Source organism: Saimiri boliviensis, chromosome 3 (assembly GCF_048565385.1).
Source record: "Saimiri boliviensis isolate mSaiBol1 chromosome 3, mSaiBol1.pri, whole genome shotgun sequence".
Lineage (NCBI taxonomy): Eukaryota > Metazoa > Chordata > Mammalia > Primates > Cebidae > Saimiri > Saimiri boliviensis.
Genome location: NC_133451.1, coordinates 91,645,887 through 91,662,533, shown reverse-complemented (window position 1 = coordinate 91,662,533; position 16,647 = coordinate 91,645,887). Strand labels below are relative to the sequence as shown.

The 16,647-nt window shown below is 38.3% G+C and overlaps 1 protein-coding gene across 5 annotated transcripts in view; it reads left to right on the top strand.

Annotated features, from left to right (window-relative positions):
• The window catches only part of EIF4E (eukaryotic translation initiation factor 4E), a 49,851-nt gene that overhangs the window by 17,729 nt on the left and 15,475 nt on the right, over window positions 1-16,647 (top strand). For 3 of the 5 annotated variants that reach the window (XM_003929529.4, XM_074396489.1, XM_074396490.1), the window contains 2 exons: window positions 2,965-3,071; window positions 15,392-15,487. In XM_003929529.4, coding sequence (XP_003929578.1) covers window positions 2,965-3,071; window positions 15,392-15,487 — 203 coding nt within the window. Of the gene's footprint in view, window positions 1-519; window positions 938-1,577; window positions 2,297-2,964; window positions 3,072-15,391; window positions 15,488-16,647 lie in introns of those variants that run through there. The other 2 variants (XM_074396486.1, XM_074396488.1) reach the window with 2 other exon arrangements.

Sequence of the window (16,647 nt, the reverse complement as noted above, 5' to 3'; positions counted from 1 at the left end):
TTGCTAAATTTTAATACTGAACATATTTATTTGAAGCTGATAAACTTAGCAAATCTAAAACCAGGTTTAATACTTTGCTCCTAAATTGGTGATCTTTTGTTCTCTTGCCATTTGGATTTAATCTCTTTGACCTCCCAAGATGAAAGGTACACTTTTAGCCTGACCTCTGAGGCCTTTAATGATCTCACTCCAACTTACCATTCTAGCTCTTCCCTTTCATAAACTTTGTCTTTCAGCCACACTGGTTACTATCTGGATGAACACAGCACCATCCATGGCCTCACTCTTACACCCTGTTCTACTCACCTAAAGTATGTTACACAATGCCTTTTCAAGGGAAGATTGTCTATTTTAGTTTAAAAGTGTGTTTGATTACTTTGAGTTAGCCATAATCTGCTAAATTAGCCTTTACTTTTTGGTCCAGGTAGTTTATAAACCTAGAAACATTGGTCATGTAATTTTTTTTCCTTTTTTTTTTTTTTTTTTTTTTTTAATTCCCCAGTAGAACCTGAGGTTGGTTATTTAGGATGTAATTTCCAGTGAAATTTTCTCATTGAGATAATACCAGCCTGAGAGAGCAGAGAGGGGAATATGGTAGGATTTTGCAGTATTTTTATTTTATTTTATTTTTGAGATGTAAGTCTTGCTCTTGTCCCCCAGGCTGAAGTGCAATGGCTTGATCTTGGCTCACTGCAACCTTTGCCTCCTGGATTCAAGCGATTCTCCTGCCTCAGCCTCCTGAGTAGCTGGGATTACAGTTGCCTGCCACCATGCCTGGCTAATGTTTTTATTTTTAGTAGAGATGGGGTTTCAGCAGGTTCACCAGTCTGGTCTTGATCTCCTAACCTCAAGCCACCCACCCACCTCGGCCTCCCAAAGTGCTGGGATTACAGGCATGAGCAAGTGTACTGGACCTCCGAAAGTACTGGGATTACAGGTGTGAGTCGCCTCCCCCAGCTGAGTTTTGTTATTACACTGAATGTAAACTTAAAACTTTTTAAGTGTCTATAGGAAGCAACCTTAAAATAAGGTTATACATCTTAAAATAGAACTTGTTTCTTGAAATATTTTTTAGTTCCCAAATAGATGATATGAAAAGATGACTGTAGCCATTAAAAATTTTTATGGTGTTACAGATCATTTGTTTCATAATCTATATAAGTGAAGATTAGAGATTTTAAATTAGTATACTTATGGATTTGTACATACACACATTTAAAAATGTGTAGCTTTTTAAAGTTGTTGGAAGAGTACAAAATAATGTGTTCTTAATATGAAGACTATAGTATTAATTACTTAAAGTGGGACTTTTAATTCAAAATAACACTTTTTTTTGAGATGGAGTTTCACTCTTGTTACCCAGGCTGGAATGCAATGGCGCGATCTCGGCTCACCGCAACCTCCGCCTCCTGGGTTCAGGCAGTTCTCCTGCCTCAGCCTCCTGAGTAGTTGGGATTACAGGCACGCGCCACCATGCCCAGCTAATTTTTTGTATTTTTAGTAGAGACGGGGTTTCACCATGTTGACCAGGATGGTCTCAATCTCTTGACCTCATGATCTGCCTGCCTCGGCCTCCCAAAGTGCTGGGATTACAGGCTTGAGCCACCGCACCCCGCCAAAATAACACTTTTAAAATTCTAGGAACTGAATATTTTTCCTGAGTGATTATTTACTTTTAGTTTCTGTATGTCCAAAGATTTGATACCATGTTAGTATTCCATCATTTTCCCAAGAATGAAAATAATGGAATAATAGAAAAGAGAAAGAACTAAATTAGTTTTAAAATGATGTTTTGGACTCCATGAAACTTGTAATTAATCATATTGTAATTCACTATGTGCTGCTGAGGTAGAAGTTTTAAATAAGTGTTGCAAAAGTATGGTTTATAGTAAGGATTTTGAGCTTATGAGTAAATTTAAGAGAATTTACCTATCTACTCTGAGGTCTTTTGGATAATAAATATTTGACTACATATCTTGTTATGTTAACATATATCTCTAACTTTTGTTTGCTGCTTCAGTAAATCTGATATCCAGACACTTGTTGCATTGCCCCCCTCCCCCACCTTTTTTTTGTATCAGTCTTTGTCCTAATGTCTTTCTATGGCTGTCTTGTTCTGGTGACAACAATTTATTGTAGTGTGAAGAGCTACATGGAAGAATGTGGTGAACACCTATTTTAAATTACTATTCTCCTTTTCTTCCTGATATTTTTAGATGACAACGTTAATTATGCCTAGCCTAAAAGAAGATTTAAGTTCAGACCAATGTCCATCATCTTGGAGTCCATTGAAAATGTTAAGTTGCCGAACTTTTAGGTTAACATAGGGTAAACAGTATGCCATGAAGACAAGACCAGCATATCATTGGCTTGATCACTCTACAAAGCTTATTTTGTCATCATAATATAGTTTTGTTTTGTTTGTTTGTTTTTGAGACAGGGTCTTGCTGTGTTGCTCAGGCTGGTATCAAACTTCTGGGCTCAAGCAATCCTCCTATTTCAGTCTCCTAAGTAGCTGGGATTATAGGCATGCACCACAGTGCCCAGTGATATAGTTATTATACTCTTGAAACTTTAGTTTTAATCCTCTATCCATCCTGATACCCCCTTCAATACCATATACAGTATATTAATGAGATGGTATGTTAAGAAAGATAACAGATTTTCCTAACTTTGTTGCATAATCTGTGACAGTCTTCCTGATATTACAAAAAAAAGTACAAGTGGAAGGATAACCATAGATACTATTATATTTTCCAGTTTGAGAAACCGTTTGCTCTTAATGAAGAGATAAAAGAATAGAGAATGTTTCTTTAGAGGCTGGTCTATGGTCTGTTTTATGAAGCAATCTGCTCTAATTACTTCTTAAAAAATATTGTCAGCATGTCAGTTCAGGTTTAATTAGAATATTGCTGTCATAGGTGTGTTAAGAAATTTAAAATAATGTTTTACATTTTCTACTAGGAAACCACTCCTACTCCTAATCCCCCGGCTACAGAAGAGGAAAAACCAGAATCTAATCAGGAGGTCGCTAATCCAGAACACTATATTAAACATCCTCTGCAGAACAGGTAAGCTTTCTGACACCTAGGTTTTCTGAATTAGGCTACAGGTAAATGGTGAATCGGGCAAGTTTGAAGGGAAAGTTAGATTATGAGGCTAGTTTTAGATTTGCTAAGGTTGAGGGTTCTGTTCTTTTCACTTGGATGATCCATGACTATCAGACAGTTTTATGTGTGAGTCTTGAGCTCAAAACAAACTAGGTGAGAGATTAGTTTGAAATTCTTCAGTATATTAGTCTTAATGGAAGCCACATTATTAAATAAGTTCCTTTATGGAGAAGTGAACTTGACTCAGAACAAAGACCTGGGATACCATGAAGGATGGACATGCAAACTTAAGACGGTGGTGGTCGCTGGATATGGTGGCTCACACCTGTAATCCCAGCACTTTGGGAGGCCAAGGCAGGCTAATCACCTGAGGGTCGGGAGTTTGAGACGAGCTTGGCTAACATGGTGAAATGTCTTCTCTACTAAAAATACAAAAATTATCTGGGCATGGTGCCGGGTGCTTGTAATCCCAGCCACTTGTGGGGGCTGAGACGAGATAATTGCTTGAACCCAGGAGGTGGAGGTTGCAGTGAATTGAGATCATGCCACTGCACTCCAGCCTGGGCAATAAGAGTGAAACTCTGTCTCAAAAAAAAAAAAAAAAAAAAGGACAGTGGTGGGCATGGAAACCAAGAAGGTGGTTTGTTAGCGCTAAGGATAGGGTGATTAACAGCATCCTAAAAAGGCCAAATAAAGCAAGGTGTCAAAATATCCATTGGATTGAACACTTAAAAAAAAGTCCCTACTGACTTAGGAAAAAGTTTTTTTTAATAGAGTATAATAAGTTCCATAGAATAGTTCCATAAAACATGGACAAAGAGATTAGTTTGAGGAGTGAATAGGAGATATACAGATGTATAGAATAAGAAAAGTTGACTTGAAGTTAGACTGAGAATGAGAAATGAGAGCCAGGGAATGTGGAGTTTGAAGGCTGATTGGTTTGTAACTGAGAAAGAGGCAAGGAGAGGAAAAAGGGAAAGATTAAAATTAGTTAAGTTTCATAGTTAACAGTGTAGTAGGAAATTGAGTATTAGTTAATTATATGGCTTTTCCCAACTCTTCCCACTCCTTTCCAGTAGGTTTGTTTTTACTTATTTTCTGGGTTATATAATGAGAATTAACTTGAGTTCACCGAGTACTGATAGCGGGAAGAAAAAGGCAGCTTGGAAACATTGTAACAGTCTAGAGGAAAGTAAATTGGAATTAACTTCTGAGGTTTTTAAAGTATTTCAATTCCTTTCCTTTGCCTTTTTTTGTTTTTATTTACTTTTTGTCAGGGCAGACCATTCATTGTGTACTTAAAAGAGTCCACAAGTCTATTTATTATATAGTTTCTTTTATTAAAAACAAATTTTATGATCTTAATTTTTAAAAAATGTTTACTTTATTCATCATGGAAGAGCTACTGAAATAAATAGTTCAAATATACTGTTTGTAGTTTTCTCATAGGAGACCCTTTGGTTCAGCATATCCTCCAGTGAGGAACAAATCAGTTTTTTAGACAGTGGAGATTGTCAGCTAGTGGGGACATTATAAGTCAGTCTATAAAGGATAAAATCCTCAGGAAAGCAATGTACCACATGTGCCAGGTTGAAGAATTCGTTAGTGGCAGTTTTATATAGTTGAACCTAATAGTAGCACCAATACCCTTACTTTTTTTTTTCTATCTTTCAGTGATATAAAACAAACTTTGGTATCTTCTAGCTGTCTGTGAGCCCAGTTCTTGGTGTCAAACGTTTATTGGAGAAGTAAACAAGGCGTATATCCCTCACAGCTTGAATGAAATTTAGGAAGGGATTCTTAAGTGTCCTCATCAGTTAAAAAAAAATGTTTAAATCCTAAAATGAAGTCTCTGGGGACTTCAGTTTCTCTACAAATTCTACTTTTAATGTAAAATAGCAAATATCCTTTGGAAAAATACCATGTTTCATGGCTCAAATTTTGGCAGTTTTCTCATTATTTACTTCTTGCATTTTACTTCTCTCCACTTTCCAGAGTAGTCAGTGTTAAATTTGGTTTATATTCTTCCAGAAGTATTAAATGAATATATCTATACTTTTTAATATAAATGTCCATATAATTGACTTTTTTGTTTGTATGTGCAGATTCTACCTCTGTTTTAAACCATTGTCTTGTATTATATTAATATACAGCTGTGTATTTTATTAGGCTTACATTAATGACTGTATAGATTTTTCTGTTTACACACAGTGCTATAATTTACATCCTTATATACTTGTGCACTTGTGTGAATTTCAGATCTCCTAGAACAGAGATTACCTTTTAATAACTTTTGCGTAGAAACTGCCACATTATTCTGTTTTATTGGCTTAGACTTCATAGATTGAGAGTTCCTGGTTTCTATATCCTTGCCAACTGCTGCGATCAGTCTTTTTTTTTTTTTTTTTGAGATGGAGTTTCGCTCGTTACCCAGGCTGGAGTGCAATGGCGCAATCTTGGCTCACCGCAACCTGCACCTTCTGAGTTCAGGCAATTCTCCTGCCTCGGCCTCCTGAGTAGCTGGGATTACAGGCATGTGCCACCATGCCCAGCTAATTTTCTGTATTTTTAGTAGAGACGGGGTTTCACCATGTTGACCAGGTTGGTCTTGATCTCTTGACCTCGTGATCCACCCGCCTCGGCCTCCCAAAGTGCTGGGATTACAGGCTTGAGCCACCGCGCCCGGCCTGCGATCAGTCTTTTAAGTTGTTACCAGTCAGATCAGTCCCAGTCTAATTTGGGAAAACAATTTCAGTATTTTCAATTTGCATTTTAAAATTGAAGTTTTAAAATATTTTCATATTATATTGATGATTTGTGGCTTTTATCTAAGGGCAGATTGTTCAGTTCTTATATTTTTTTCTTTCGGATTATCTTTTTTTCCCCTACTTTCAAGCTAAGAAGTTACGGATAAACTTTTCAAGTTTATTTCCAAGCATTTTATATTAGCGTCCTAGCTCACCCAAGGAAGAGAAGCTGGAGGAATATTAAGTCAGAAACAAGTTGTCCAAATCATTTTTCTTCTAACATTGTCTGTGGAATTATGTGGTGTTTTTGTTTTGTTTTGTTTTTAAGAGATCTTTAATTTTCATGTAGGCAAATATTGCTTTTCCTCGGTAGCTTCTGCGTTCCATATCAGTTTTAGGAAAACTTCACTGCACAATTAAACTTTTTTTGTTTAACCTTTTGGTTTTCAAACTTTTTAGTAGTTGCATAGTAGTCACTTGCATGGATGTATATTTTCTTTTAAATCAGCAGTTCTCAAGTATTTGGTCTCACAATCTCTTGACACTTAAAAATTTTTGAGGACTCCACAGAATTTTATGTGAGTTTTTATCTATTACTGTTTACTATATTTTTACGTAAATAATGCTAAAATGTTATTTTTCACATTTAAAAATGAATGTATTGGCCAGGTATGGTGGCTCATGCCTGTATTCCCAGCACTTTGGGAGGCTGAGGAGGGAGGATCACGAGGTCAAGAGATCAAGACCATCCTGGCCAACATGGTGAAACCCCATCTACTAAAGTCTCAAAAAAAAAAAAAAAAAAACACAATATATAATTTCACCTGAAAAACTTGAGAAATGTAAAATTAATATTTGTTTAGAAAATTCATCACGTTAACATAAATGACATTTTATGATGAAAATAATTATTTGAAATAAAAAATACATAATGGGAAGAATAGCATTTTTGCTATTATTTTTGCACTGTTTAAGTTCCTGACTTAATAGAAGTCAACTGGATTTTCATAGCTGTTTTTGCATTCAGTCTGCGAAGTTAAGATGTTTCATTGGAAGTATAAGAAGTTGGAAAAGGGAGGATAGTTTTTAAAAATAATTGTTGAGCTGGGTGTGGTGGCTCACATCTATAATCCCAGCACTTTGGGAGGCTGAGGCAGGCAGATCACCTAAGGTCTGGAGTTTGAGACCAGCCTGGCCAACATGGTGAAACCCTGTCTCTCTCTACTAAAAATACAGAAGTTAGCTGGGTGTGGTAGCAGGTGCCTGTAATCTCAGTTGCTTGGGAGGCTGAGGCAGGAGAATTGATTTAACCTGAGAAGTGTAGGTTGCAGTGAGCCAAGACTGTGTGCCATTGCACTCCAGCCTGGACAGCAGAGTGTGAGACTCCATCTCAGAAATAAAATAAAATAAAAAAAATAAAATCGTTGATACTCTCCTTTGATACTACTAGGTTTTTTCCTCGCAATGCCCCCCTGCCCCGGGTTTTTTTTTTTTTTTTGAGATGGAATTTTGCTCTTGTTGCCCAGGCTGGAGTACAATGGCATGATCTCAGCTCGCTGCAACCTCCGCCTCCTGAATTCAAGTGATTCTCCAGCCTCAGCCTCCCAAGTGGCTCCGATTACAGGCATGAGCCACCATGCCCAGCTGATTTTTAGTAGACATGGGATTTCACCATGTTGACCAGGTTAGTCTCGAACTGACCTCAGGTGATCCACCCGCTGCAGCCTCCCAAAGTGCTGGGATTACAGGCATGAGCCGCCAGCTCCCTTTTTTTTTCCCTAGGATACATGCTTAAAGAGATACTAGGTTTCTTAGAGGTTAGTTGCAATGTGGAATCTAAAATCCAAGAATTTTTTTCTACTTTGTCATATTAAAATCTGTTGGTCTGTCTCAAACATAGAATGGATCTCTCTTAACAATGTAAGATTTTTTAACATCATACATTTCTCATGTGGAAAATATTGGTTCAGTAAGTTATGCATATCTTCTAAATGTTGACACATTTTTTTATATAGCATCAAGCAATAATAATTCCTTAATGTTACCTCTAAACTTATTAAGCATGTTGGATTTTTAGGAAGTTGTCAGGCTTACAGTGGCAGATGAAATCTTTCAAAACTCTGATTTTTATACTTGAATGCTCAAATTGTAAGCAACATTCTTACAGCAAAATTCAGACAATTGCTTAGATACTGTAATGTTTTGTTGCACTGTACTGGAAGTAATTTTTGTGTAGATTATGAGAAAAATATAGAAATGGATTGAAATTTAATGAAATGGGTCATGTTTATTGCCTCATCAAAGGCATTCTTTTTTTTTTTTTTCTTGGAGATGGAGTTTTACTCTGTTGCCCAGGCTGGAGGCGCGATCTTGGCTCACTGCAACCTCTGCCTCCCAGCTTCAAGTGATTCTCATGTGTCAGCCTCCCAAGTAGCTGGGATTACAGGCACCTTCTACCACACTCAGCTAATTTTTGTATTTTTAGTAGAGATAGGGTGTCACCGTGTTGGCCAGTCTGGTCTCGAACTCTTGACCTCAGGTGATCTGCCCACTTCAGCCTCCCAAAGTGCTAGGATTACAGTTGTGAGCCACCTCGCCCAGCCCAAAGGCATACTTATATGAAACTCATATTAATAGTATTGTGAGAGTTGGTAGTAATAAAGGATACAGTGACTACTCACAGTTTGGTGTCAGTGTCTTGATTCTTGCTAAGGCACAAGGAGATTTAACTACTATTGCTTTTGTACCATTAGTACAAATGTAAACACTGAAAAGCAAAGTGACATCTTAGCATATGAAAAAGTATGTTAGGGCCTCCTGCCGATCTGCAAACCACATTTTGAGAACAGCTGATTTAGGTAATTGCTTGTTGATAAGCAGTTAGTAAGTTTTCAAAATTTCTAAAACTAAAAACATGATTTGTTTGTTTTCGGAGACAGGGTCTCGCTCTGTCGCCCAGGCTGGAGTGTGCAGTCTCAGCTCACTGCAGCTTTGACCTCTCATGCTCAAGCCATCTTTCCACCCCATCTGGGGTCCTAGGCATGCACCACCACCATTTTAGCATTTTTTCTAGGATTGGAGTTTTGTTTCCCAGGCTAGCCTTGAACTGCTAGACTAAAGCAATCCATCCACCTCAACCTCCCAAAGTGCTGGTGCTGGGATTACGGGCATGAGCCACCATGCCTGGCTTTTTTTTGTTCTTTTTTTTAAGAGACATGGTCCTACTCTGTCACCCAGACTGGGGTATGGTTGTATGATCATAAGTCACTATAGCCTCAAACTTCTGGGCTCAAATGATCTCTCTGCCTCAGCCTTCTAAGTAGCTAGGTCTACAAGTATGCACCACAATGCCTGGCTATGTTTTTTTTTTTTTTTTTTTTTTAAGAGATCTGAGGTCTTGCTATGTTGTTCAGGCTGTTTGTAAACTCCTGACCTCAAGCAGTCCTCTGGCCTTTCCCTTCCCTGCCCCTGTCCCAGTCCTGTTTCTTGACAGGGTCTTGCTCTGTCACTCACGTTGGAATGCAGTGGCATGATCATAGCTCACTGCAACCTCAAACTCTTGGGCTCAAGCAATCCTCCCACCTTGGCTTCCTGGGTACAGGGACTACAGACATGCCACCATACATGGTTACATTTTTTAATTTTTATTTTTAAATGGTGTTTTGCTCTGTTGCCAGGCTACAGTGCAGTGGGGCAATCTCGGCTCACTGGAACCTCTGCCTCCCAGGTTCAAGTGATTCTCCTCAGCTTCTCGAGTGGCTGGGACTACAGGCAAGCGCCACCACACGTGGCCAGCTAATTTTTGTATTTTTAGTAGAGACAGAGTTTCACTGTGTTAGCAGAATGGTGTCGATCTCAGGTGATCCACCTGCCTTGGCGTCCCAAAGTGCTGGGATTACAGGTGTGACCCACCATGCCTGGCCCATTCCTTAGTAATTTTTTAAATGTCTAGTAGGAACAAGGTCTCACTATGTTGCTCAGGCTGGTCTTGAGCTCCTGGGCTCAAGTGATTCTCCTGCCTCAGGCTTCTAAAGTGCTGTTATTGCAGGTGTGAGCCATCTTGCCTGGTCCCATAGTTCTTTATATGTTTAACTGGCTGGGTGTAGTGTTTTTTTAATTGTTGTTTTGAAAAAAGATTTTTTTTTTTTTTTTTTTTTGAGACGGAGTCTCATTCTGTCACCCAGCCTCGAAAGCAGTGGCGGAATCTTGGCTCATTGTAACCTCCACCTCCCGGGTTCAAGCAATTCTCCTGCCTCAGCCTCCCGAGTAGCTAGGACTACAGGCATGTGCCGTCATGCCTAGCTAATTTTTTATAATTTTAGTAGAGGTAGTGTTTCACCATGTTAGCCAGGATGATCTCAATATCCTAACCTCTGGATCCGCCTGCCTTGGCCTCCCGAAGTGTTGGGATTATAGGCATGAGCCGCTGCGCCTAGCCGATTTAATTATTTTTAAAAATCCAGAGTGTAGCACTTGACCTTGTTGGGGGTTTTCTTTCCTTATCTTTTTCTTTTCTATTGATAATGGGGTGGCAGTTGCTGACAAAATACCAAGTACATGTTGAAATGTGTCTCATTTTTCTGCCTAGGTAAGGTTACCAAGCATTAATTATAGGATTATGAAATACGCAATTTGGAAGGCTCTTCATACAGCATTTGTATTGATGAGAAAATGGAATTTCCCTTTGACTTTTCCTTGGTATTGTAATTCAGAGAATATTCAGTTTAATTTTTCTAAAGGAGAATCATCTTGGGATAATAATGTTTAAGGGTAACTTTAATGTTCCCCGAGTTTATCTGCAAGGTATTAGAGAAAATATTATACAGGTATGCCTCATTTTACTGTGCTTTACAAATGATGCCTTTTCTGTAAATTGAAAGTTTGTGGAAATTCTGTGTCAGACAATTCTGTTGATGCCGTTTTTACAGTGGCACGTGCTTACTTGGTAATTCTCACAATATTTCAAACTTTCTGATTATTATATCTGTTATGATCTGTGATCAGTGCTCTTTGATGTTGCTATTATAATTGTTTTGGGGTGCCATGAATGTTGGCCATATAAGACGGCAAACTCAATTGATAAATGTATGTGTTCTGACTGCTCCACTGACTGGCCATTCCTATCTTCTTGTTCTTGGGTCTACCTATTCCCTAAGACACAACAATATTGAAATTAAGCCAGTTGATAGCCCTACATTGGCCTCTACATGTTCTAGTGAAAGGAAGAGTTGCATGTCTCTCACTTTAAATCAAAAGCTAGAAATTACTAAGCTTATGAGGAAGACATGTCAAAAGCCAACACAGGCCGAAAGCTAGGTCTCTTGCACCAAACAAGTTAGCCAGGTTGTGAAAGCAAAGGAAAAGTTCTTGAAATAAATGAAAAGTCCTGCTTCAGCAAACACATGAATGATGAGAAAACAAAGCAGCCTTATTGCTGATACAGAGAAAGTTCAAGTGGTCTGGGTAGCAAATAAAACCAGCTACAACATTCCCTTAAGACAAAGCCTAATCCTTAGTAAGGCCCTAACCGTGTTCAGTGTTATGAAGGCTTAGAGAGGTGGGGATACTGTAGAATAAAAGGTGAAAGTGGGCCGGGCGCTGTGGCTTATGCTTGTAATCCCAACACTGGGAGGCTGAGGTGGGCGCATCACGAGGTCAGGAGTTTGAGACCAGCCTGGCCAATATGGTGAAACCCTGTCTCTACTAAAAAAATTAGCCAGGCGTGGTGGTGCTCGCCTGTAGTGCCAGCTACTCAGGAAGCTGAGGCAGAAAAATTGCTTGAACCCGGGAGGCAGAGGTTGCAGTGAGCCAAGATTGTGCCACTGCACTCCAACCTGGTAAAAGACTCCATCTCAAAAAAAAAAAAAAAAAATTGAAACCCACAAGAGGTCGGTTATGAGGTTTAAGGAAAGAAGCCACCTCCGTAAGCACTCCAGCCTGGGCGACAGAGCAAGACTGTGTCTCAAAAGTTGAAAGCTAGCAGATGTCAGTTATGAGGTTTAAGGAAAGAAGCCACTTCCATAGAAGTACAAGGTGGAGCAGCAAGTGCAGATGTAGAAATTGTACCAAACTATTCAGAGCATCTAGCTAAGGTAATTGATTAAGGAGGTTACACTAAACAACAGATTTTCAATGTAAACAAAACAGCCTTCTACTGGAAGAAGATGCCGTCTAGGACTTTGCTAGCTAGAGGAGAAGTCAGTGCCTACCTTCAAGGCTACAAAGGACAGGCTGACTCTTGTTAGGGGATGTTGCAGTTGATGACTTTAAGTTGAAGCCAGTGCTCATTTGCCATTCCCAAAATCTTAAGAGTCCTTAAGGATGATGCTAAATCTACTCTGCCCATGCTCTAGGAATGGAGCAACAAAGCCTCTATGACAGTATATTGATTTATGGCATGGTTTACTGAATACTTAAAGCCTACTGTTGAAACCCCACTGCCCAGAAGAAAAGTTTCCTTTCAAAATAGGTGATCATTGTTGATGCCCAAGAGCTCTGATGGAGATGAATTGTTTTCATGCCTCTTAACACAGCGTACTTTCTGCAGCCTGTGGAGCAACAAAGAAGAATTTCGACTTTCAAGTCTTATTATTTATTAATAAGAACTATATTTCATAAGGCTATAGGTGCTGTAGATAGTGATTCCTTTGATGGATCTGGACAAAGTAAATTGAAAACCTTCTGGAAAGGATTCAGCATTCTGGATGTCATTAAGAACATTCACGATTCATGGGAGGTCAGAATACGAGTTAGGAAGAATCTGATTCCAGCCTGTATTGATGACTTTGAAGGGTTCAAGACGTTAGTGGGAGGAGTTACTGCAGATAGAGAGCAAGAGATCTATAGTAAGAAATGCAACCTGAAGATGTTACTGAATTGTTGCAGTCTCATGATAAAACCTGAATGGATAAGGAGTTGCTTCTTATGGGTGAGCAAAAAAAAAAAAAAAGTTTCTTGAGATGGAGTCTACTCCTGGTGAAGATGCTGTGAACATTGTTGAAATTACAACAAGGATTAAGAATATTACATAAACTTGAATTGATAAAGCAACCCCAGGGTTTGGGAGGATAGACTCCAATTTTGAAAGAAATTCTGTAAAATGCTTACACACAGCATTGCGTGTTATAGAGAAATCTTTTGTGAAATGAAGATTCAGTCAGTGTGACAAATTTCGTTTTTGTCTTATGTTAAGAAATTGCCACAGCCACCCCAGTCTTTAGCAACCACTACTCTAATCAGTCAGCAGCTGTGAACATCTGGGCAAGGCCTTCTGTCAGTAAGATTACCACTCTCTGTAGGCTCAGATGATTGTTAGCATTTTTAGCAATAGAATTTTTTTTTAACAGAGTTTGGCTCTTGTTACCCAGGCTGGAGTGCAATGGCACAATCTCGGCTCACTGCAACCTCTGCCTCCTGGGTTCAGGCAATTCTCCTGCCTCAGCCTCCTGAGTAGCTGGGATTACAGGCATGCCCCACCATGCCCAGCTAATTTTTTTTGTATTTTTAGTAGAGACGGGGTTTCACCATGTTGACCAGGATGGTCTCGATCTCTTGACCTCATGATCCACCCGCCTCGGCCTCCCAAAGTGCTGGGATTACAGGCGTCAGCCACTGCGCCCGGCCTAATTTTTTTTTTTTAACCTGGAAACTCATTTAAAGCAATAGACTTTTAAATTAAGGTATGTGCATTTTTTTTTTTTTAAGATATAATGCTATTTTAGACATAAGATAGACTACAGTGTAGTGTAAACATAACTTTTATATGCACTGGGAAACCAGAAAATTTGTTTGACTCTCCTTAAAGATAGTCCCTTTTTTGTGATACTCACTTAGAACTGAACTTACAATATATCCAAAGTGTGCCTTTTTATATAATATGTCAGGTATGTATAAGCTATTATATATTATCTAGCAATAAAACTATTTTAACAGAAGTAAGTATATACAGATTATTAAAACTGGTACACATTATTTCAGAACATATCTATGCAGCATTACTTAATCTTTATTATTTTCCCAGTTAGGTGTTTGATTAAATGCAGAATCACATTTAATCATTTTCCCCACTCCTAGCACAGCACTCTGATTTCTTCTTGACTGATTTGTTCCTCTGAAAAATCAGTCATCCTGTTCCTTGCCTTCTTTTTTTTTTTGAGATTTTCCCTCTGTCACCCAGGCTGGAGTGCAGTGGCACAATCTTGGCTAATGGAAACCTCCGACTCTTGGATTCAAGTGATTCTCGTGCCTCAGCTTCCCGAGTAGCTGGAATTACAGGCACATACCACCATGCCTGGCTAAATAATTGTTTTGTATTTTTAGTAGAGATTGGGTTTCACCACGTTGGCCAGGCTGGTCTTGAACTCCTGACCTCACGTGATCTGCAACCCCCTCAGCCTCCCAAAGTGTTGGGATTACAGGCTTGAGCCACCTAGCCTTTTATTTTTTTTTATTTTTTATTTTTTTGAGACCGAGTCTTGCTCTGTCTCCTAGGCTGGAGTGCAGTGGCATGATCTTGGCTCACTGAAACCTCCCTCCCTCTCCTGAGTTCAAGTGATTCTCCTGCTTCAGCCTCTCAAGTAGCTGAGACTACAGGTGCACACCACCACACTCAGCTGATTTTTTCCATTTTAGTAGAGACGGGGTTTCACCATATTGCCCAGGCTGGTCTTGAACTGCTGGATTCTAGCAGTCTACCTGCTTCAGCCTCCCAAAGTGCTAGAATTACAGGTGTGAGCCACTATGCCTGGCCCCTTCGCCTTCTTTTATAGTTAAGTGTTTCTTCTGTGTTTCTCTTAAATAACTCTGCTTGCTTATATCTGTCATAGCACTTAGCACACTATAGTTGTCTCTCTGCCTAATTTCTGTGAATTCTGTTTAGTGATGAGTTTTCAGTGTCTTGGGTCTCTAGGTATAGCAAAGAATCTGTTACGTAGTAAGCATAGGATAACCTATTTTTTAAATGAAAGCATTGGAGAGCTCTCATTATTTGCCACTGTAATAGCAACTAGCATTTTACATTTTTTTTTCTAAATTTTGGGGGTAAACATAAAATTTACCATCTTAATTATTTTTAGGTGTACAGTTCAGTTAATGTTAAGTACTTTGTGCAACCAATTACTGTGCAACTAATCTCCAGAACTCCTGTTCATCTTTCAAAACTTTGTAAACTCTATAACCCATTAAACTCCCCATTACCCCTTCTTAACTAGTGACAACCACCATTCTTTTTGTTTCTATGAATTTGATTTCTTATACCTCATATAAGTGGAATCATACAGTATTTGGATTTTTTTGGAGCAGGGGGGCTGACTTATTAATGTAATGTTCCTAGCTTCTCCTCATGTTATATCAAGTGTTAGAATTTCTTTCATCAGAGTTTTTAAATATTTCATCATGTATATATATATGTACTTTTTTTTCATTTATCTGTGGATGGACAGTTGGGTTGTTTCTACCTTTTGACTGTTGTAAATAATGTTGCTTTTAACATGGGGGTGCAACTATCATTTTTTGACATGGACCCTTTATTTTTAGATGGGCACTCTGGTTTTTTAAAAATGATAAAAGCAAAACTTGGCAAGCAAACCTACGGCTGATCTCTAAGTTTGATACCGTTGAAGACTTTTGGGCGTAAGTAACCATTTGTTTTAGAATGTTTGTTGTTTTATTAGCTGTGTGGTCTTTTTATTTTTAAGTTGAATTCACAAAATGAATTGTGAGGTGAACAGTTAATGAATGTTCATCTATTTTCTTATCTCCTCACAAATGTTTGAATTGGTGATTATGCTTTATTAGTTCTACAAAACTTAAATCTTGTCATCTTTCAGCCCTGATTATTCTGTTTCTTGTCCTGAGATATCCTTTGCTCAGGAATCCTTTATTGCCCTTAGAACTTTTGACAATTAGTTGGAACTTGTTCTTCTCTTGGTTGACAAGATACGTTTGCCTCATAACCAGGTATTCCAGTGCATTGTTGGGTCCTCATTTTTGCAAACTGTTTTTAGTGGAACATCTGGAATTTCGTGTACCACAGATTTTAAGATATCAAAGGCTAAAATGTTCAGAATTCAGGGTTTGTCAAGGGAATGCCAGTATCATGATACTTTATTCATTTCATTATACTTTGACCAGTATCAAGAAGAATATTTGAAATATTTTTGAAATTTTGTTTCTGATATAGCAAAAAGCTAAGAATTGGGATCATCAACTTTTGCATGACTTCAAAACAGAATTTAAGACTGGGCTTAGTGGCTCATGACTGTAGCACTAATACTTTGGGAGGCTGAGGCAGGAAGATGATTTGCATCCCGTAGTTCAAGACCAGCCTGGTCAACATGAGTTCCTGTTTCTCTAGAAAATATAAAAATTGTAAAGTCTAAGTTAAGAAGTTTTGATAATTGATTCTCTTAAAAATGAAGTTAATCCAGTGTGTCTAATTTACTTGGAGAATGAGTAGAGAGGAACTATTTGAGACCATGAAAGACAAAAGTCTTTAATAAGCATAAATGCATTGAAACCTAATAATAACTACATTTAAGTCCTAATAATTTATAGTTCCAGTTGTCTAGTTAAACTAGGGTTATTCTTCTTTGCCAGTCATTAAAAACAAGTAGTTTTTCTTCTATAATTATGTTTATTTAGAACTTTAAAATAACTCCAGCCTTCTGCACAAAAAAAAAAAAAAAAAAAAAAAAGCTCCTGCAGAGGAAAAGATTCTTAAGAGTTGACGAATTTTTAAAAGTCAGTTTTGCTGTAAGTGACTACAGGAGATCAAATGATCTAAGCCTTTT